This window comes from Eubalaena glacialis, chromosome 7, assembly GCF_028564815.1.
Source record: "Eubalaena glacialis isolate mEubGla1 chromosome 7, mEubGla1.1.hap2.+ XY, whole genome shotgun sequence".
Lineage (NCBI taxonomy): Eukaryota > Metazoa > Chordata > Mammalia > Artiodactyla > Balaenidae > Eubalaena > Eubalaena glacialis.
Window position 1 is genome coordinate 30976186 of NC_083722.1, and position 23961 is coordinate 31000146.

General features: G+C 32.5%; 2 protein-coding genes across 7 annotated transcripts in view; one reads left to right on the plus strand and one right to left on the minus strand.

Moving 5' to 3' along the window:
• Positions 1-19371, minus strand: part of RUNX2 (RUNX family transcription factor 2) — a 206838-nt gene extending 187467 nt beyond the window's left edge. Inside the window, exon 1 of one of the 2 annotated variants that reach the window (XM_061195018.1) lies at positions 19299-19371. In XM_061195018.1, the coding sequence (XP_061051001.1) occupies positions 19299-19356 (58 nt within the window). In that variant the 5' untranslated portion in view covers positions 19357-19371. The remainder of the gene's footprint in view (positions 1-19298) is intronic. The other variant, XM_061195021.1, reaches the window with a different exon arrangement.
• SUPT3H (SPT3 homolog, SAGA and STAGA complex component) overlaps positions 1-23961 on the plus strand; it is a 447882-nt gene that overhangs the window by 29593 nt on the left and 394328 nt on the right. Inside the window, exon 1 of one of the 5 annotated variants that reach the window (XM_061195029.1) lies at positions 4556-4580. The exons of the other annotated variants lie outside the window; for them this stretch is intronic. Coding sequence (XP_061051012.1) covers positions 4564-4580 — 17 coding nt within the window. The 5' untranslated portion in view covers positions 4556-4563. Of the gene's footprint in view, positions 1-4555; positions 4581-23961 lie in introns of those variants that run through there. 5 annotated transcript variants of the gene reach the window in all.

The window sequence follows — 23961 nt, forward strand, 5'->3', positions numbered from 1 at the left end:
TATAGTATTTCTCTAGCATGTCTTTTTTCTGTACTTGTTATCAAATCCCTTTTCTAAGTCTTTTTATGTTTTGTTTAGACAACTGTTCATTCAGCTGTTCATCCACTTATTAATTCATTCAAGAAATGATTATTTAATTCCTATTATATGCTAGGCATTTGACTACATGATGTGGAAAGAAAGTACGGGGAGGAAAAAGGGAATGGGAATTCTTTTGTACTGATGCATGTCTTAGGTGTGAAGTATGACTTTTATGTGTCTTATCTCATGTGGTCATCACATGAGATAGATTTACCATTTCCATTTTGCAGATGAGGATTTAGGTTCAGAGAGATTAAGGGTTTGCATAGAGAACATAGTTTATAAACAGCAGAGCTATGATTTGACCCCAGGACTATCTGATTTTACACAGTGTTGCCTTCCTACATGGGAGATAGGTGAATAAAGTGAGTATACTGCTTGTCTTCACAGAGGGTGTGGTTTGGTGTGCTGTATCTCTGTGCTTTGTGAAGATGTCTGCAGAGAGCGTGAAGTTCTAGCTATCTTCTCAGCCCTTCTCCCTTGCAACCAGAAAAGCTCCTTTAAAAGTCCACTTTCCTTATTGGGCTTTCTCATAGCATCTTATGTGAAAAATGGATTTTACAGCTAAAAAAAAAAAAGGGCTTCAGAGTCACTGGTCTAGGAGAATTGTATATGTTTACATATTTGTATAAGTAGAGAGATAAATAGTCTTATACACAGATAGAAACAGAAAGAGAATGATAGGAGATGAATATGTGAAAAATTAGATATACTGGTTTCGGAATACAGAGGTAGGTTAAGGGGATTTTCAATTTGGAGTTTGAAAGCTTGTTAAAATAATGCCATTTGAGCTCTGTCTTCAAGGATGGCTAACATTTGGCATTGTAGAAATCTGGAGGTAGTGTGGCAGTGAGGATAGGTAGGGGACACTGCAAGTAAGGGAAACGGCATGATCCAAGACCCAGAGGCAGAGATGAGGCATATGCGACAGAAAGTTTAATGTGTCCAGAGAGAAACTTGATTGTAGGATAAAACAGACAAAACTGTTGATTGGTATCAGAATGTGGCAAGCTTTGAATGCCAGACTAAGGAGTGTAGTCTTTTCTGTAGGTAGTGGGAAACCTTTAATAGGTGTTTGAAAAGATAAAGGTGTGATATGTGGTGATACTGATTAAGAAAGATTGATTGTAAGCAGCATGTAAAATGGATTGGCTGTGGGAAGACCTGTTGTACTATAATAGTCGAGGTGAGTGGTAATGGCAGTGGGAATGAAGAATAGGAAATGATTATAAGTGATAAAGCAGAGGCTAGATTGTTAGGTATTGGGGGCTGACGGAATTAGTGCATTAGTTACCAAAGCAAATTCCGAGGTTTCCCTCCTGGAGGAATGGGAAACTGATGGTGCCAAGTGGCAAGTTTGAGTGTTGAGTTTTATCATTTGTATCTTAATTGATTCCAAAAAGACTTGAGGAGTTTGTCATAGTTGTTTATAATAGAATAGGATAGAAAAAATGAGAATCAAAATTAAACCTAAAAGGAGTGGAGGTGCAAAATTAATACAGGTGGTGAAAATGCACTGAGATGCATATAATAAAGTCCCTCTCTGATTGCTGAGTTGGGACAAAAGTTTTACTGTTAAGCTTCCTAGAATATAGGAAAGATAACATTGTATACTATACTGTCTCAAAAGTAACTAGATTCACAGTCCATGATATAACACATAGTTATTAGGAGTTTAACATTTATTGGTACTGAGGCCTGAGAAAATTTTCTTCCCTGGAAGCCTGCAGAGGGACACTTTATTATATAGTCAACAGTATCCTTAACTGTGTATCGGCAGTAGATATAGTCCTGAGTATTCAGCTGATTCTTATAACATCTTTGACTTCCAGCTAAGGAAACAGCACTATTGAGTAAAAGCACATTTATTTATTTATTTATTTTTTGTACCTTTTTTTTGAATTTTTGAACTTTATTTTATTTATTTTTTTATACAGCAGGTTCTTATTAGTCATCCATTTTATACACATCACTGTATACATGTCAATCCCAATCTCCCAATTCATCACCCCCCCCCCCCCACCACCACTTTCCCCCCTTGGTGTCCATACGTTTGTTCTCTGCATCTGTGTCTCTATTTCTGCCGTGCAAACTGGTTCATCTGTACCATTTTTCTAGGTTCCACATATATGCATTAATATACGATATTTGTTTTTCTCTTTCTGACTTACTTCACTCTGTATGACAGTCTCTAGATCCATCCACGTCTCCACATTTATTTATTTTTAAAGAGGTTAATGGAAAGTCTGATCTCAAGATTAGTTGTTTCAAATTGTGCTTTCTGGAACTGTAGGTGTTTCATCACGGACCTCCAGGTTCTGGTTCCCTTATTCCCACTTTAATCAGAGCAGCTCTGCCTTTGTTTGTTTTATAGATTTGGTTTGCATTTTAAAATTTGGTGTTGGAACAGAGAGTTCCATAGCTTAAAAAAGTTTGAAACCACTGGCTTATAACAGTGGTGTCAAAGTAGAGTTCAGGGAAAAAATATTAATACTTCTATTTATATATTTTTTCATGCCTTAAATTTTCTGTTTTCATGAATAATTTATAAGGTAAATAATGTGTTAGAAAGGTAACATATATATATATATAATTTATAAACAAATGTACAGTGGTGGTCATTACATGTATATTTTATTGATGGGTTACATTATAAAAAAGAGGAGACCCACTGAGCTAGAGGAATGTATAGACAAAGTAACTCTGAGATAATTTTTAATGAATATTGTATCACAAAGTTTAGTCTTCAAAACTGCTTGGTTTGCTGGAAATTTTAAAGTTTTATTCTTTGGTAAAAAACTGGCCGGCCCATATCCCCTATTGTCATTTAAAGGCACAAGCATTTTTTTTTGGCGTATTCAAGTTTGAACTTTTTTTTTTTTTTTTAACAGTACTAAATTGTAATGACTTCATATGATATACGTGAGATTTTTTTTGAGCTTTGACGTATTGTATCTCATTTAAATCTCAAAACATCCATGCAAGGCAGGGCAGGTAGGTGGATTTTTCCTCCTATTTCACAGATGGGGAAACTAAGGCATGAGGAGGTGGTTATTTTTCTAAAAGCCATGCAGGAAAGTAAAAGGGCTCTAGAATGAAGTTCTTCCATCTGTCTATCTTTTTCATTACCTTTCTGCTTCTAATCACTGCCCTGCTAATGCCTCCTTAAAAGATGCATCTAGGGCTGCAGAAGCAAAAACTCAAAATAAAAGATTGATGTCAGGATTCAGTAGAAATGAGCATGGTTAGATGAAAGTCAGGAAGAAGAAACTGAATTTTAAATGGAAGGATAAACCCTCAGGCATGTAATGGTAAAAAACTTCTGCAAATTCCTATTGTTTATTAGTGGCTCCCTGAAGACCAGAATTGAGAAGGATTGTGGTTATGCAGGGTCTCAGTGGGAAAAAATGCCTTCTACCATGATATCTGCTATGGATGGCCTTCTGCTAGCCAGGAAGTACTATTAGAAATAATCTTCTATCCTGAATGTAATAAGTATGGCAGAGACAGAGAATTTGGAAAAGCCATAGAGAGTTTTATATAGTTCAATACTGGTAAGCGATGAAACTGAAGCTCAGAAAAACTGTTTGGTCTTATATCATTGTAACTCTGTAACTAGATCTTAATTCTCTGACTTGCAGCTTAGTCCTTTAAAAATCCTATCATACTAAAAAAGTTGGGATGAGGTGGGAAGCTTGGAAAAAAACAAGAAAACTAAACCATGTAAAGAAATCAAAAGGAATAATTTATTAAGACTATGTCCTGTGACTATAATTAATCTTTCACTTTGACTTTCTGATATCCTGGCTGGCTATCATACTTTGTATTTTTAAGTTTGTTTCCTTTGTAGGGCTACCTATTAGATATTCAGGTGTGCTGAGCAAGCAGATACTGGTCATGAGGAACATTTTAATATACAGCCCTTTTGTTAGCATAAATCAGTTTGTTTGATTTTGATTCAATTAGGTTCAATGGAGACATTTCTAGACTCATAAGAGTGAAGCCTGCTTTAGAGAATAGTATATAGCAACTACTAAACCACGCTGCTTATAAATAGTCCCTTACACATCAGATTTAAAAATTCTCAACTTCCACTTGTTTTATTGTCTCCCTTGTCTAACTCATCACATTCTTTATTTCTTAAATGAGCTTCCTTTCTCCATCCACTAAGTATATTCCTGTTGTTGTCTTTAAGGCCAATTCACCTTTCATATTCAGGTTTCTTTTTCTCTAAGTCTTCCTAGCCAAGAGTAAAATGCTGATTCATACACAACTTCCTTACCCAAAAAGTTGACATGCTTTTATCTGTTCTTAATTTTTAATGAATTTTAAATTTGTGGTAAGCCTTTCTGTGGGCTTTTAATCATTATAGGTGTGCCCATCCTAAATTTTACTATTCTAGGTAATTTTCAAAGGGAAACCTACACATATGGACCCTTCCCTGGAAGTTTGGAATCTAAGGCTGTGCTCATGTGGACATGAATGAAAAGAAAGTTCAGGTAGGAGAACGGAAAGAAGAAGGCAGTACCTGAAGGGGCAACTAAGGGTATGTCCTTTATAAGGGTAGAGAGCAAGAATAAGTATATAGGTAAGGGGAAATTTAGGCTGAGTAAGTGAGGGAGTTCTCAACTGTACAAGAAATAAAAGAAAGTTGAAAGTTCTGTTCAAAGCAGTCTAAGAAATCCTTCGGAGGAGATCAACTTCTAGGAGCTCTGTAATAGTCTAAATCATATTAGTGTACTGCTGAATCTAGTAGATGTTCTTTTTCTTTGTGATACTACTTCATGCCACTTTTTATTACTCTAAGTTAGGAAATTTGAATTGCTATTTTGTCTGACAATTTTTCATATATACAGTTGTCTTCTGTGTTTCCTGTTTCATTCAGTTAGTTGTCATGGAATGGAAAAAAGACAAGACTGGGCACCTGCAATTGTAAAATACTTAACAGTAAATAGTATAAAATATCAAAGAGAGGAATTCGTTTTCAGAATCAAAGTCTGAATACCTCTCAGCTTGAGACCTCTGAGATTCTAGAATAGGTTCTTAAAGACATGATTTGTGAGCCACCTAGAAGGTGAGTACTAGAAGCCGAAAGGTTGTACTCAGCAGTAGCCATGCCTCACAAGCTCTGTGCTGTCAGGGATACTGGGTAGCCACCTCAGGAACATGGGCCAGATAGAGTGTTTTTAACTTTCAGTAAGGAATTGAGAAGTTTGCGTTGAGACTTCGTGGACAACATGGGTAAATATAGCCTGGTACCTAGTTAATACAGTTGTGCAGCTTAATAATTTTTAAAGTGTAATTATCAAATTTTTTAAAAATTTGAATTTATTGAATTCTTAAAGACATTGTTTCACAAGAGAGAGTTAGGTACCACAGGACCTGCTCGGTGGATTAATTGAGGGGTGAACATGAGAGTTCTCTTTAGGTTTGAAAAGTATGTTTTGGAAGTGGAAGTAGATTAGACTTTCCATCGGTTTGTTGCAAGTCTCTCAGAATTAGGAATTAAGAGTAAACCACGAGGTACTCTTCACTCAGCATCAGAAAGAACTCGGGGACAGAGATGGAGTGGAAAAGTTCAGGGAGCTGGTAACTCCTTAATTGAGTGTTATTTGGAACAGGGCTTCTCAAATTTTGTTTTTCCCGGGGATCTTGTGAAAATACAGATTCTGATTCAGAAAGTTTGGGGTGGAGCCTGAGGTTGTACATTTTTATACAAACTTTCAGGTGATGCTGTTGCTGCTGGTCTGTGGACCACATTCTGAGTAGTCAAATTTAGTCTTTTAAGAGGATTTAAGAATTGGAAAGTTGATTATGTGTAATAACTGCAGTGATTTTTTTCTGACTGGGTATGGGTGCTTTACACGTGTTACCTTACTTTTCACAGAAAACATTCAAGGTAGGTGGTAATATTTTTCTGGATGAAGAAATTGAGACACAGGGAGCTTAAGTAGCTTGCTCACGGTTTGTAATTGGTGTGACTGGGATTTCAACTTAAAAGACACCAAAACCCTTCCTAGGTCTGTCATATTTCCATGAGATTCTGTGGTTTTTGTGAAACTGATTTTCACACTTAAAAATAGCTTCTAATTGTGGGAATTTACTCTATTTCATGCATGGGGGGAAAAAAAACAACCCAACATTGTTTCCAGTACCAAATTTGTTGTATGGGTTCAGGAAAAATAAGCTTTTTAAACATTAAAGCATACTGTCAACTAAATTTTAAAAATTATAGAATTTATTCATTCTTTAGTGGAAAAATATTGGCAAGTATAAAAAAAGTTTTTCATAATTCTTCTGAATTATCTAAACATAATGATTGCCACTGTTTTGAGTTTTTCTGATACACATGCATACCCCTGTATAATTTTTTAAAAATTAAAATTGTGTTGTGTACACCTATTTTTTCCCACTAAGCACAACTTTAATAATGACATAACAAAACTCTACTTTACCCTTTCCTGTTTTTCTCTTAATCATTGGCAACCTCACCATTCTCTGCTAGGCTGCAATCAAATTTTCCTTATTCTTCGTCTCTCCCAGTAATTGCTGCCAAATTCTGCTATTTCTTTGTATTATCTTTGTAACTTGCTTGTGTTTTTCACATTCAGGCTTGATGTTTTTTCTACTAGTTAATGATGACTAAATCACCATATAATTCTTAAATTCATTCTCTGCTTCATTGGTTGACTATTTTGGCTGCACACAGAACCTTTAGTCTTCTTTTCTCACGTCTTTTTAGTGACTTTGATGAAATCAGTGTGAATACTTGTGGAGTTTAAAGCCAGTGAAGTATCTGACCCTATTAGCTTTTATTTCTAACCAAAAATTTTTTTTAACTTCTTGCCTCCATTGCCAGATAAGGCACTGGTTTGCATGTTTCCTTTTCTAAAATGTAGTATGTGTGGTTTTACACTTGCATGTGTGTTTATTTAATTTTAATAAATAACTCTACCTTGTTTAGGCTTTCTCAAGTTGTTGGTTTGATCATTAAAACTTTCCGTATCAAATTAAATATGGGTGCAGAATGACTGGAGAAGTCTGTTGATGTTTGTAGATGCTCAAACAGTTTTCTCTTCTCCTCAGTTCTTTATTCTTTGCAAAAATGTCTCATCTACTTATCATCACCTATGGCTTCCGGTCAGTGCATCTTCTCTCAGTGGATCCATGTAGATTGAGAAATGTAATCTCACAGCTTTAATCCTACCCTCTGCCAGAAAAAAAAAAGCATCTAGAGCTCTTTTGTGGCTTTTCTAAGATTTTTTTGTTTTGAATAATAATGGAGAAATGGTTGTGGATGAAATTGGGATGAACAGTGCATGTCAAAAGATATACTTCCTAAAATCATGTATATAATCTCTTTGGTAGGTAAAGAAAAATGTACCCTTATCCATGGATCTTTGGGAACATCAAAGATTTAAGTGAATAAGAATTTAGGAAAGTATACTTAGAAATTAATATTTAGAAATTAAAGTTGTCTCGGTTACTTAGCATAAGTGTGTGCATATAGGCTTTAAATTTTAGGTAGGACAGTGAGACCGTGGTAAAGGGAATATTGTGGATAATTACAGGAACTAGGATTTGACTCCAGATCTGACTGACACCAAAGCCTGTGATTGAAATGATTATCGTTTTAATTTCATAAATAAGGAGGATTATAAATTCCTTATGTTCAATTTAAGAGCTTAATTTTTAACTCCTAAAATTGTATTTTCATCTCATGTTAAGTATATACTGTGTGGTGTGGACATTAAATAAGATTATTGATTATAATGATTGGTTAAGAATTATTTATTTCCTTGGAACTTTCATTTTCTGATTAAACCTGACCCAAATCTTATCCCTTGGTATCTTCTTGTTTCATTTTTTCTTAATCTTTTTGATTCTCACTGATCAGTATTACTAAAAGTTATACTTTGGGAGTCTTTGGAGATGCAAAGATTCTCTCTTTTTTTGTATTTTGTCAGTTTAATAAAACTAATTATGTTTCTGAGAACTAATACCTTTACAGATGAAATTGGGGATTAGGAAGTAACTTCCTTAAGGTTAGGTTTAACACTATAAGGTAGTAATTAAGAGTGAGAAGGCTTGGCTTTGAATCCCAGCTCTTTAACTGTGTGACCTTGGGCAGATTTTATTACCTCATTTTCAGTTTCCTCATCTGTAAATAATTATAATGCCCATCTCATATAAGAGAGTTGTGAGAATTAAAGGAAATAATGTTTATAAAGGGTTTAGTGTAGTGCCTGGCACAATAAACAGTCAAGAAAGAAAAGCTAACATAAAAACAAAGTACAGTTTCAAGGTATTTTAGGCACATATATTTTCTTAAGATATGTTACTGTGAACTTAATTAAATGAATTTAAAGTTTAAAATACTAGGTTTGTAGAATAGATTGAGATGATATACTTAGAATAGCTACTTAAACCTAAAATAAAAATATTAATTTGGGTGGCTCTATTCATCTCATTGAATTGTCTATGCTTCTGATTTTATTTTCCTTATTAATATTACTTGTTGGACACATCACCATTGACTAACCTCTGCTTGAAGAAGGGGAAGTAAAGTAACAAACTGAAATTTTAATGGTTTCTATTTTGTGAACAAGCTTTATAAATGTTTAGGGAGGAGACAGTTTGGAAATTTATATAATTAATATGTATAACTTGTCTTAATAAGCTTATTATAAGTTGACTATTGGCTCTCAAACTTGGCTGATTTACCCGGAGAGCTTTGCTTAAAAAAGTTCCCAAGACCGCCTCTTCTCCCTTCCCCTCCCCAAGACCTATTCCTCAAGTGATTCTGTTGATCAGTCAGATCTGGATGTCACTGGGCTACAACAACTCAAGTGTAGCTCTGTGAACCCTATAATGGAACATACTCAATTCTTTTTTTTTTAAAAACAATAAGGCAACTTAGTTTACTTTGAAAGATATTTATGGCAAATATAAGTCTCCTTTAAAGAAAATTTGTGCAGTCTCAGAACTCTTAACTACTCATTATAATATACAATGATTATTTAAAAAATATTTACATTTAAGTTGGAGTGGTTCCTTTTTTCTTTTTTTAGAAAAATATAAATCAGATAAAGATAGAAACTTACTTTTAAATTATCATATTTCTGTTTATGATACCTTGCTTAGAATATGTCTCATGAAATGCTTTACGCTCATGTGCCTCCAGAGGAGAACCTGGGCCTAGAGTGAGGCAAGCAGAGTGTCCAGGGCACAGCGTTTAAGGAGGCACTCACTGTCAGGGCTGTGCCTGAGGATCTCCTTAAATTTTGAACCATAGGCGCCTGCTTGCTTGCCTCACTCTTCTTCCAGCCTTGCTCCAGAGAAGTAGGCTGCATATAAATTATTTTAATTTTAGTTTAGCATAATCTTATGCATCCTTGTATGTTTCATAAAAAAGAATGATGATGAAAATAATGTAGCCGAACCCAAATTTATACTACCCAGAAAAAAATAGGTTAACTATTTGAAAAAGATAATATTATGATTTTATTCTTGCATGTTCAGTAATTGTCAGAGTGTCAGAAATTCCAGTTCAGTAGAATCTTGTCTCACACTGAAATGTGCTTGTTTTATCTACTGGCAGCTATATGAAATCATTAGTGCTCTATCATAAGTTTCTTAATTTGATAAATAGTACATTCAGCTCTTAAACTTATGGATGATCATTGAAGCAATAAGTGGTAACTCCAGTTTTACCATATTTTTATTAATAATTTTAGAATTCTTTGAGAATTTGCCTATGATTTTTCTTTTTTTTTGAGTGCCACATCTGGAAATGCTCAAAACTTGTTTGCCTTTTTAAGAGAACAGTTTGCAGTGAAAGTATAACTTCTTTAGAGGTGAGGTTCAAGTTAACGAATGATGAACCATAATGTGAGGAAGCATAATATTGTGAATTATTATTTGGCAAACATAACTAATGCAGGCATTAGCTGCCGAAGCCATTAATAAAGTACCACTTGCAGAAAGCTAGAGAGATAGGCAACACAGAACTTTCTCTGTAAACTCTCAGAATGTAAACTACAGTACAACCTAGTTTATTCAATAAGGACTAAATTCTTTAAGTTTGATATGTTTGTAGGTTCCATGATTAATGTGTAACTAGAGTATAAAAGGAGTATTTAGAATCTGTTAAAATTTGTAGATGTGACATCATTGTCAAGTCAGGCATTTTATTTCTTAAAGTTAGAATTTATTAAAATGCACTTTTTTTTTTCCAAAATAAATTTTTAATTTCTACTTCCAGTGGTGCCAAAGTAAGTTTTCCTAAATAAAATTATTTAATATTTAGGTCTGTTGATAGTGTTTAAAGTAAACAAAAGTAAACCCATAACAACCAAGAGTGGAGGAGTATCTAGATTTGTTTTTAGCTTTCTTTTTCATGGTTTCTCAGAAGTGTATCATATTATAAATACATTCAAAATGTTTTGCTCTGAGGATATGTAGCATTCCTATAAAGGTTAAATCAATAAAAATGATTTGGACACATTCCTAAGCATGGCTAGAACAGGTAGCCCGTTGTTTTAGGTACCCTTGAGTTTTTGGAGCAGATCATTATGGCGTAGCAAAAGAACTTACTAAAAGTTGCTTTCTATGTGTAGATGCGTCAGCTTAAAAAAAGCAAGATTTTCTGGCCTTCTAGAAATGAATATTTTTACAGTAGCCTGTGAATATTGGTTTAATGATATGTTTTAAACTTTGTTAAAGTTTGAAGCTTTTTTTTTTCTCTTCTCCGAATGCTGAAGATACACCATAATTGATAAGGAAGAGGTACGTACAGGAAAAATGCAATGGGCAAGCCTTTCCAGCCAGTTTAGAATAAATGGTAGTCTTATGATTAAAGAAAGTATCAAACATTATAATTGCAAAATTAGGAATTAGATGTGATTCTTTTTAGTCTTGCAAGTTTAGAAGAAAATTCTGTAATCACTGGAATGTTATCTGTTCAAAATGTTCAAATGCAAGTTTGCATTTGAACGTTTATTTAAAAAAGCGTATGTGTTTCTCCTATGCTCAGGGTTGACTTCTTAGTGTGGTATTGTTGCTAGGTAGAGTTTTATTTTATGCCATTTGTTTGCTGTTTTCTTGTTCATTTCATATGTTTGAGTATGTAAGTTTTAAGTTCCTATGTAAGTTTTCAGATCACACACTTTTCACAGCTACTTTTCAAAAAATTCCTTTCTGTCAGCTTACAATAATAAGATAATTTTTCTTAAAGTTTCCTTTAAAACAGCATTCAGGGTATTAGATGTTTTTTGATCATGGAAACACAATGAATTGACCATGTATTTGGCTGAATAAGGTTTAAATCAAAGTGGAGAATTTGAGTTATATATATTAGTTTCATTATAGAAAATCGCTTATCATTTTGTACATGTAATATATATTTACTTTGTACGTAAATACTTTATCAAAAATACTATGTTATTTGTTGGAGCACATGATTTCATTTCATAGCCAAGAAAATAGTTTGAACATGTCTGAGTAAAAATGATTTTTACACATATAAACATATATAGAATGGTTTAACCATTTAATAATGAAATAATTTAGCAATTTAAGCCAAATATTTTGCTCTCTTAAAAAATAGTTATAGTATCTCTTGATATATTCCGATTTATCATTACATTGAAAAGTAAGAACATTTATAAAAATAAAAATAAGCTAAAAATCAGCATATGTCTCAATTTTCTTTCTAGATACGTGTGAATGATGATTAAAAATAAATCTCCGTATGTGTTTTCTTTGGTCCTGTTGGTGCACTAAAATATTCTGCAATTTGCTTATACATAGTATATGGGAAATATATTGTTAAATCTTTATTACTAAATCAAGAGTGATGTTCTGACAACACCGATTGTCTTGATCTAGCTTAGATAATAGTATTTTTAAAATAAATTGGATACTTGTGGTAAAAAGTTTTAAAAATGTTATATTTTCCTCCTAAAATAGAATATATTATGTGTGTTTAGTTTTAACAACTGAGGGAATGTAAAGAATTCTGTTTAACACTGGAGTTTTAATAATATGAAAAAGAAGAGTTTCTACTATGAAGAGAAGGTTGGATTAATGATCAAAGGTTTGGATTACATTGACTTTCACGTTTATATTGCTTTACGAACATACTGTAGTACATTGTCTTTGTAAGTATATCTGTTTTATGGATTATCTTCTTAAATATTTTAATTTTTGTTTTGAACTCTGTAAGAGCAGTAGCAGTTTTTCTGCATTTTGTCAAAAGACGAATTACCTAAAAGCTTTACAAGTTTCATGAGAAGTAAAAATTAATCTTGCTAGATTACCTTTTGTAACCAGTTATCTTGCCTGATATTAGGATGGTACTGTCTTGATGGAAGTTTTCTCATAGATATCTTCTTATAGTGTCTTAATATTTTTGAATCGGGTGCTAAGGTCCTTAGTATGAAATGCTTGAATATTTTTACATTTATACATTTTATGGAAAACAGAGTGATTGATAATAATGTAGACTATTAGCATAAAGAAGTTTTCTTTCTGTGGTAGTATAATATTGCAGATTTCTGTAATCTGACAGAAGTTTATAAAATAAAGTGAGAATTCACTTTTCTTCAAAAAATAGGTTTTCTTTAAGGTGTGTTTACAAAACTTATCATAAAGTTATTATTGATTAAAGGGAACACGTACCCTGTAACTTTTGCATACTCTTGTGTCTAATTCTGGGATCAAATTATACTAATACTGTAAAACCAATGAGATAAATATTAATTGTAAAATACAGCACTTTTTTCTTTTCAGGTTCATAGTGAATTCACTTTGTTTAGGTCCATTTAAGTAATTCTTAATCATTTGGTAGAAATGATGATACCTTTCCACTTAAAGATTATCTGGAAATTTGAAGTTTAAATTGGGAACTTCAGTAGAAAAATTTAAAAATAAAATTAATTATAATTATTACTATCAAAATGAAATAACCAAATTAAAAATCACAATGCCTAATTTAACTTGTTTACCTAGGTTATATGGGCAATGAGTAAATATACAGAAAATATACCTGTTTAGCTTCAAGCCAGAGTTGTTCTTTGAGATAATGTATGTAAATAGGTATCTGTTAGCAGATTAATTACATTCATATTTTCCCTTGTGAACTGTAATAATTTGTTTAACTGATACCAGTTTTTAATTTAAGTTTATAACTGGAAAATAATGTCTTTGTGTTTTACAAGTACAGTTTTTGATTATTTTAATCTTGTATACCCTAACAGATGCCTAATCTCTGTTGTTGGTTTTACAGATTAACATTTCTCTGTTAGTATACATGCAAAAAGTAATTGATTATCTTTCCAATAGAACTGCAAACGATGCCTCAGTTAACTAATTTACAATTGTTTTCTTCCTGGTTTACAGTTATTATCCCAAGTTTCTCTAGTCACTTGTGTGTATGCATTCATGTGCACAGGTAAATTCATATACTACATATTAAAATTTTCATAATTGAAAGAAATTGAAGTTGTATTTATGTGGCAAATATTTAGCTTCTGTATAAAAATATGTCCATGTCCATAGAAAGTTCTGTGGAATACCGCAACATCATTATTCGAATTTTTCCAAAGAAAGACTTTGCATATACATGCCTTAGAACCTTACTGATTGTTATTGTGATTTGGCTAGCATTTTTCCTTTATTTCCCTTTTTTTGGGGGGGGTTTTGCTTTTAACTGAACCACAAAACGGATTTAGTTGTAAGATACCTGACTACAAGGAATATCTAACAATAAGGAATGTATAAACAAAGTCTGGCACACTCATGGTTCATATGGTTTTCGTGAACCTGAAAATGTGTATTTAAATGTTTGAGTTTTTAGCTAAGTCTTTTATGTAAATATATTTTTATAGTTGAGGGTATAATGGATTTCAGTAGACACCACTGATATAAAGACTGAAAGGTATAAAATAAAATTAATTTATTTGATTTTGTGGTAAAAATTATTGGCCTTGCACAGGATACTTGGATGTACCTTGTTAGAGTCTCACTTCTCTAATGTAACTCTTATGTATAATTTCCTAAGGGATGGCAGTAGAAGTAGTGCAGATAACAGTCTTTAAACTAATTGCCACCATAATCTTAAATACATGTCTGAGAATAATGTAACTTGGTACATTTTCTGACATCAGTATAATAATTTTAAAATATCTTAAACATCATTAAAATTGCATTCACTTAATATATGTCTATATGGTGCAGAATTCCTTGTTTTGTGGGCAGTTGATTTAAAAATTGAAAATCACTTAATTAGAGGCAAAATCACACTCGGTATGATTTTTAGTCCTGGACTACATATTGGATGTTGGATTTATGAGTATTAACAAGAATAAAGAGTACTTATAGGAGGTGTATCAATAATGAATTTTTTTTTCACTGCAAGTATTAAATGCTTATCTGGACTCAATTCTACAGCTCATTTTATTTGGGAATTATCTTAACATAATGGTGAATGATTAGGTTTTTATTCGTATAAGACAGCATATTTATGAAAAAATATACTTTAGAGTTAACATCCTGTTCAACAACAATAAACACCCGAAATGATTGATTTGGTATTGCTTACATTCAGCACTGTCCAAAGTTGAATCCTACATCCTTAGTAAATAATACAAAGGGGAGAAATTCCTAAGAATTCAACATAAGATGAAGATTTTGTATACAATGTAATAAAAGAGCATTTAATCTCAGTTGCTATACAGATCTTTAAAAAATTATGTGGCAATGTATGTGTGCTTGCTGTTAAATGGACAAAAGCTTGTGGTCAACTGTGGTTAAAATTGTAAGTAAACTCCCTTTGAATAAGGTATAGAATTTCCCCATTATTTTTTTGAATGGTAATACATTAATCAAAATACATATCCACTGAATTCCATAAACTTTGAAATGGCAATAGATTGTATCAAGGTGTATATTTTCATTATGTGAGACTTCCTTTTCTGAAGATTTGTTTTAAAACATTAAATATTTCCTATTTCATGAAGAATTTCCATATACTTTAGACAGCTTAGAATATTTTGCTCTTTAGAAAATACTGAATATGGAGTTTATTGTTATCCTTATTATGGGAAGCTAATGACAGGTTTTTTTTTTTTGGATGAAGTTTTATCTTCAGTGGAATTCATTGGTATAGGAGAAAAAGGTAGTGCATTTGGGTAACCTAGTGGGAAGACTGCTTAAATTAGAATTGGTTTTGTTAGCACCCATTTACTAATAAATCTTGCATGGCAGATGACTAGAAAAAATAGTTACGCTTTGTCACGTTTACAGGTTTATTGTTTGTAGGAAGGATTCTTTCATATTGAAGGTATTTGTCTGTTTGACCATATGTGTATTATTTTTACAGAGACACACTGTAGAGGTAGACTGTTCCAGTGAATCCCTTATGTAAAAATATCTCTGTAGACTTTTGTTAGGTAATTAATTGCATTTGCAATGAATGCTTTTGAGGAGATTTGCATGACCTCACTATTGACTTAGAGTTGTCACATTTTAGTATCTTGCAACAGGGGTTAGAACAGCATGGAAGGTTGGTATTTGTATGCTTTGGAGAGGAGTTTGAGATGTTACCCTGTTTTGCCATCAGTTTTCGAGTATGCATGGGTGCATCATTAATCATAGGAAATGCAAAAATAAATAATCCAGTCCCATTGGATTTTTTTATATGAATACTTACCTTTTCCCTTTTTCGTATATACAGTTGAGGTATTTAGGTAACCCCTAACCTTTTGCTTCAACAAAGAAGTACAGTATAAAAATATTACCACAGTTTTCATGTGAGCAGCTCTTGAGAGGAAAAAAAAAAGCCCTCTAGATGAATATTTGTTGAAAAAAAAAGTTGTGATACAGAATGTCTTAACTCAGCCCCAATACAGTACTTGAGGACCACCAGTGTATAAAATTGAAAGCACATGAGTTTTGAAGCACTAGAAAAGGTTTGTAATTGATTAGCGCTGCTTAAAAGTACTGAAGTACAGTGAGTTTTGATTTGTGAATGGTTCTATTCAATAAAGATTAATTCTGTGTGTTTGATAAAATCTTAGTGCCTTCAATGAGTTAGTTTTTTCCCCCCTCTGCAGTTTATTTAACCATCAAATATTTCAGTGTTCTTTTAACAAACTGGAACATTTCTATCTTACTGAATTTAACTTTAGCATGACTGATTTAAACAAGTCAAACTATCAGTGATTAGTTTGAAGGGTGTAATTGAAGAGATTAATTTTTTTCTTCTTTTAAAATAACTAAAGTATATCATAATGTAACCATGTATATTTCATGCTTTCTTGTGATTTAGAGACTATCAAGAGATTTATATAGACTAACGATATTTTTCTGTGATTTGTTTTAAATCTTCTACATTCTAAAATATTTTTAATGTTTAAAAGTGAAATCTTTACCAGTTTTCATGTAAAATTATGATTATTTACTATAATGTTAAATAATACATAATAAGAGTCTTTGGAAATTGCATCGACATTGTTAGCTTTTAATGGGAGTGGTCTTCTATGTATGCTCTTTTTAAATCATCTCCCTGGATTTTGGAATTTATCTCTCTTATTTTAGAAGCAAGTTGTGACGCTTTGTCGCTGTTAAATCTTGAAACTATAAAATCACTATCATTGATATGGACCACAACTATTGTTTTGGAAATCAGTCTTCACACATCACGTTCAGTCGGGCACTACGGTCAGTTACAAAGGTTTTATGTAGAAATTTAGTCTGTCAGCTGATATATTTTCGTAAATAAGTTCTTAATGGTAAGATACTCCATGAGTTACATCTATTCATTTTAACAGACTTCATTTATGATAAATAATGGACAGATTTTGAGTAGTGCATATTGAAAATTCACACACACACACACACACACACACACACTCTTTTCACTCATTATTTTGAGGTGAGGCAGTTGGTCAGCATGTGCTTTTGTCCCTTACCTAGGAAGAGCCTGAACTTTTAAAACTATTTTACAAAATTGGAGCACATACTTTTGACATTTCATTAGGTTGTTTTGATAATCCATTACTTAAGAATTTAAAGCCTGAAGTGAGGTTTCAGACTTCAGATAGATTCCAGAAGGGGGGAATGTTTGTAGTGTGATGATAACCTATACATTATGTCCACCACCCACCTGTAATTAGTCCCATGTAGTGGGTTCATCTTATGTTCTCTATCCAGGCTCTCAAATACTATTTGGGAGTGGGAGAGGGTAAATTCCACTTTTCAGAAGAGGAAGACTTAGTTATGATGTATAAAAATATGTGATGTGATAGAAGATTATTTAATTCATTATCATGCCTGTTTGAAACTGGGTCAAGTTTTGAAAATTTTACTGTAGAAATAGTTACTAAGGATGTCACAGAAATGTAACACTCCCTCATATGACAGAATAAAGAACGTTTTAACATATTCTTTGTGACTATATTAGTAACTTTACATCTAATGCTGAAATAGTCCTTGAAATTTGTGTTCCCAATCTGGTTTGAAAAATTATTATTTTTTTAAAAATAGAGTGACATTGTGAAGAGTAACTTAACTGCTTGAGATGCTGTTTCAAGTTATCCCTCCATATAACAATAGTTTTAAGCATTTTTTTCCCCTCTTCTCTTGGGTGGGAACAGCAAAAGTTTCCATGTATGAGCTATAATTATATTAGGGGTTGTTAATGCAGTCTAGTTGTGTATATGTTCTGCTTCCTTAATGCAGAAATTTACAGTAATGCTTATTACCTTCCATTAAGTTAAAAAAATAATCTGTGATTACTGTATTGTATGTGTTATAACTGAGGGGGCCCACTTAGAACTATTGAGGGAGTCACTACAGCAATTTTACATTTTTTTTGTAAAATACATAGTATATTTCCTCACCCTTTTAAGAGAAACCTTTTTTCTCCTTCAGGTTTAATTATTTCTCTTTGACTGAAACTAAGACTGATCCTCTGGTAGCCAGTTAAAATGTGTGAAGTAGGAGGAGTAAAAGAAACTCCAATCGTTAGTTGTAAGTTATAAAGCAAAGTTAATACAGGTATACACAGCAAAAGGATTTATTTTAAAGGATAAAAGAAAATTTTATAAACTTGCCTTGTAGAACATGTTGGACAGCATAAAGAAAATCTTGTAAGTGTTTAGATATTTTACTATAATACCATCTTAGCTGATGAATGTTGAAGTAGTTTACTTTTGTGAATTAACACTAACTTGAAATTAAATATTAATACTATATTATGCCTGTTTTCTTTTAAAGTCCAGCATGACTTAATTGGTATGGCTCTTTTAAATCATGCAGAGTATCCTTACAGAGTTTTCTTTTTTATGAGACTAAACGATACTCATTTTGGTAGGTCAAAGAATATGATTAAAAGAATCCTAGACGTTTTAATGTTTGCTATGTTTATAACAGTTTCTACTTATGGATAATAGTGTGTAGATGTAAACTAAAATTGTATAGAAAGTTATGATTGCATGTAAGTTTTTGACGACTTCTGTGAGCTTTTTAATATCCTGGATATCCTGGGCAACTATAAAGATCTTTTAAAAATGGCTATTACATACTTATCATAATTTTATTTCAGTTGAATATATGCTTCAGTTATGTAAAGTTGTTTAGAAACAAACTTGTGCATATATCTTATGATGCAGTCTAAAATTATAAGTAGATTTCTTATAGTTGAGCTGGTTAAAATGTAAGTTATACTGCAGGTTTATTTCTCTGTTTTACATAGTAGAGTATAATGTCAAGATAATTCTGTGGTCTGTTATTTTGTAAAATTGCTTCCTTTTAAAAGTTTGCTCAAATATTGGGAGCTGCCGGAGTGAATACTTCACAATACTTTGATTAATTTAGTCTCTAATTTTATTTCAGTGAAGGTTAATGAGAATATTAAACTTTCCTTTACTGTTTCAACTCCCTCATTTCTATAGCTCTAGAAAACATTTAGACTAATGTGAGATAATTTAATTTTTTCTATTTCAAGTCATTAGTCCGAGAAGTAGATAAGTTACAGATGCCAAAAGCAAATTTGTATAGCAATTTCATTTTTCAACTTTTAGTGCAACAAAATAGCATCATTATGATCTTTAATATAATGTTAGCTGGCAAAGCTAGCAAGTTTATCCGAGAAACATACCTTTATGTTTAACAGGTTCATCTCTTATAGGATTTTAAAATATGATAACACTTACCCCAAAAGAAGTTTTGCTGACATGGTGTCACTGTGCTGAAGAGGCTGTTTGATGCCATAGTCCCTCCTTTTATTTTCAGATAGAACTTGTACCCTCTGTTGTAAATTCTGCTTGCAGCCTTAAACTGAAAACACAAACCATACCCAAACCTTGTTTTAGTTTTACAGTATGCCTGCAGTACATAGACTTGATATTTATTTTTTTCTGTCAAGAAATTATGTAGCTGGTAACATGTGAAAAGCAAGGAAACAAAACAAAAAGAGAATGAGCAAATATTGGAAGGACCTACTATTACTGCATAGACTGTGGTTAGAGAGCACTCACTGACTCTGTTGGTCTCGGTGGCTGGTAGTGACCTGCGGAGATTAACCATTTAAAAACCAGAGACTTCTTGCTGTCCTCCTGGAGAAAGTTTGCACCGCACTTGTGGTTCTGTGGTTGTTTGTGAGGCGAATGAAGCATTCACACAATCCAAAAAAGCAAAAGCTTTCAAACTCCTTTTTTTTGCAAGCACTATTACTGGAGAGACAGAATCATGTGGTTTGTGACCTCATAGTACTCACAGTCAAGTGGGACTGCCTACCACTGTGGCTTTCCCCCCTTGCTCATGCTCTCTCTCTCTCTCTCTCTCTCTCTCTGACAAAAGGCTTGTGGTAAGGCCCTTCCTGGCATCCAGAAGGATATAGCTTTTTAATTTTTGTGACTCATGAGGATTTGGATAGAATACAAATGCTGAAGGAGCCCAAACTCCTGTAAGGTTAAGCGTTTGTAGAGCAGAACTCTGCTGTTGTGGGCTTTCCTTTCTATCCCCCCACCCCTACTTTTTGTGCCTCCTCCTTTTATTTAGTTCATTATTGTGTCCGTGGAAAAGTGAGCAAAATTGGCTCAAGAGGCTGTGTGTGAAATCCTGAACAACAGTGATGATTTACAATAATTTACATCTTTGGATTGTATCACATTCTGGGGTCTGCTTCATATTTGCTGGGTGATTGGAGTCCTTCTGTTTTTCTTTTTCTTGTCTTCTTAAACTCATGAATCTGTAACTCATTGTAAAAAAGTTTACCTTTCTTAAGGTCTGGTTGCAAACTGCTTGCTGGGCTTCACTGTAATTGGCTGTCATGAAAGTGTTAGTCTGGGGATTCCTTTACAAATATTAAATCATGTCTGTCTAGTTTATGTATGATCAATATTAGGTGCCGGTTCCTACAATAAAGATTAAATATAATTAGTATCTTTTGTGTTATGTTTACCTTTATCTCATGGCTAGTTTGAGTATCTTATAAAAATGAATAGCAAAAATTGTAGCATAGTTTATTGGATGAATCTTAGTTTTCTTTATGTTTGTAATAATTTTTATTTTTCAAGGAAATATACTCATTTTGTATACTCTTTGTGTAGTTTACTTGGATATTAACTTTAACAGAGTCTTTGATAGCAAGTCTTATACAAATATAAAGTAAAATTCTTATGTTGTAACTTAGATTGTTCAGTGTTATTGATTTTTCTAAGCTCAGAATGGAGTGGGTTAACAGAAGCTGTATTTTTTGTTTATAATAGAAGCTTTTGAAATAAATTACAAAATGCTGTGTGTAGTAAGGAATAATGCACACAGAGTATGTTAGTCGTCTCGATTTGCTAATTCTGATTCAGAAGAAAATTGGAAACATCTTTGGGAAACTATCTCCTTTTTTGCCCCTTTGGACATGTATGTATAGAACTCATTTTCTTATTAGGATGATTATATATCATAGGCAGAGAATTTCATATTTATGAATAGAGCTTCCTGTTTTCATCAGTTGAGAGCGATGGGGTATTTTTCAGCAAAAATTATAAAGCTGAACAGACCAATTTTCTAGGCATTTTTTTGCCATTTATCCACGCCACTCTGAATTTGCATGTTAGACTTCTTCCTAGTGTGATAGTAACCAGGAGTGGCATGAAGTAAATGAGTGGGAGGGTGGGCGGAGACAGTGAATTACAAAACATTATTTGGGGTGTATAATGGGGTAAGGGCTGGGAAATACTGAGGAGGATGTAAGAGCCAAAATACCCCTTCGTATGGTCATCCTAGCACAGTTCATTATCTGCTTTTGGTTTATATTCGATAAAGATAAATGTACTCATAAGTTTCTTACAAAAAAATAATTTGCCCAAAATACACTGGGAGGACATGGGAATGACTTTAATCCTTTATTATTCAAATATCTAGAACTTTTCCATAATAAATTTTTAGTGATAAAAAACCAGAAATACGTTTTAGTGTTTTATTTAAAATACAGATTTATCGTGCCTCATTGTGTATGTAAACAGGTTTTACATTGAAAAAAGCTTTCATTTAACATGCAGTTATTCATGCAAAAGGGAAAATTTATTCATTGATCCTTTTTCATAAATAAGGCGTACAGTGGGATCTGTAGCTCTAATTAATATCTAAAGTAAGTTAAAGGAGGGTTTTGTCTATATAATTTGTGGAATTTTCAAACATAGTTCCATATGCACATACAATAGCAGCAGAATCAGGCAATTGAAAAAATTTAGTAGTCTGCTAAGTAAATGCTTTTCTTTTTTCAGAGTGAGTTTTCAGTTTCTGCGTTTGGATTTGCTGACATCTTATAACTTTTTGCTAAATATTTTCTCCCTTAAAATTTTTTGTTTTTATTAAGTGTACTTTGGCCCTCCAAATTAACTGTATATGTATTTGAATAAGTTTTAACATCTGTGTGTCTCTTACCTGCTTGTTCTGTTTTTGCAGGTAACCCTCCTGCACATAATTTTTGGGTCAGGGTAATCACTCTTATTGCTTAAGAGTTTAATAGATATTGTTGAATATGCCCTTTCTGTTCTGTGTGAGGCCCATCGAATTCTGGCAGGAGAAAGTAGTGAAGTCATGCTCTTTAAAGTTTGTATATTCATTATCCACACACACACAAACACATGCACACGTACATACATACATATACTTTTTTTCTTTTTATAAATTGAAAATCTATCCTCTTTGGAGCAAATATTACTTTGTGGTAAAAATTTAAAAACAACAGTGATAACTGGTGCACATTTGATAATTGACAGTCTGTTTCATTAGAAATAGCTTACCACATGTGTTGAAGAGAGACTGACTCAGAAAAGTCACTGCAGATAAAGCTCTTAATTATGCTTAAAATCAGAAATGCAAACCACAGGTTTTTTTGGTTTTTTAAAGACCCTCAAAACTTCATTCTTTTAGGGGATATATTAGTATTTGCTATGTTGAAGTAAGTATCGAGTTTAAGTCTGCTGTATAAATTAAGTATTATAATGCCATGGAAATGAAATATAGCTTTGAACTTGCAAACAATTTCACAAAAAGTAAAGAAGTTAGTTATTTGCTTCCCCATTGCCTTGTATTTAATAAGTTTGTCAACATTGGTCGAATTTTTTATATTGTATATTGTTATATGGTATAAGACTATAATGTTTTAAATGCTACATATATATCTTCATTGTTACCTTTTGAATCATTTTTTAATTTTCTGAATTAATGATCCTATTATAATACAGTAGTTTTATCAATATCAGTCTTGTGCCCATTTCTATTTTTTTTTGATTGTTTTAAACTTATATTTGTTGCTGTTCTATTTTTCTTTTAATTGAAAACAATAGAAGCAAAATAGGTTTGATGTAGGAATTTTATAAATTGTAGAAATCCTATTTTGGCTTAAAATGTTCTCATTGATTATGACGTTTTAGCAAGGAATTTTCTTAATTTATTGTTTCAACTTGGTATGTGACAATTTTTTTTGGATTTGATGTATAGCTATTGAGACTTACATAGCATTTATTGGGCCTTGTATTGATGCTTTGAAAAATTTTTACATTAGTAAAATATGTATAATTTTATTGCTATTTTAAATTATGATGATTATGAGAGATTTAATTCCACTTCCTTATTTTAATGAGGTATATATCCATGTTCACAGCTGCGCACACATGTGTGGTTGTATGTGTGTACAAGGTATTATTTTGTGGTACTTTAAAAAATTTACATATATGTGTGTGTGTATGTATATATATACTAAAAAAAGTGGCATTTTTTGTAATCAGAGTATTCTTTGTTTTTCTCCTCAGTTTCTTTAAATTTTGTAAAAACCCAAAGCACTACCATATCCATGATTGTTTGAACAACTTCATTTGGTTATTATTAGCAGCTCTCTGTCTAATGTGAGATAATGTGGAAGTTGGATGCCAAAAGAGAAAGTAGTTAACTTTTGTGTCTCCCTCTCTCCCCTACTCTCTCCCCTTCCACTCCTCCCCCTTTCTTCCCTCTCTCCTCCAGGCTTTTTTGGTTTCTCTTTCTCTGTTTTGACATTTCTATAAAATCTCAAAGTAGATTCTTAAGGTTCTAGTAGGGGATATTGACATTAATCTTCACTAATGAATACGTAACAGGTTTGAAGCTTCTAACATTCAAGGCAAATCATTGTTATATCTTGTTATAGTACACCTCATTTGTTAGATGGTATTGGCATCTGATTACAGAGATTTTTTCTTTTAACATTTTTTAATTCCTTCCTCTGTGTTAATTTACTTTAACATTGTTTCACATGAATTTAGCCCTTTAATTATGAGGATTACTTTTTTCTCCCTTTGACTGTTTTTCAAAGTACACAGTGATCCATACTTGTTT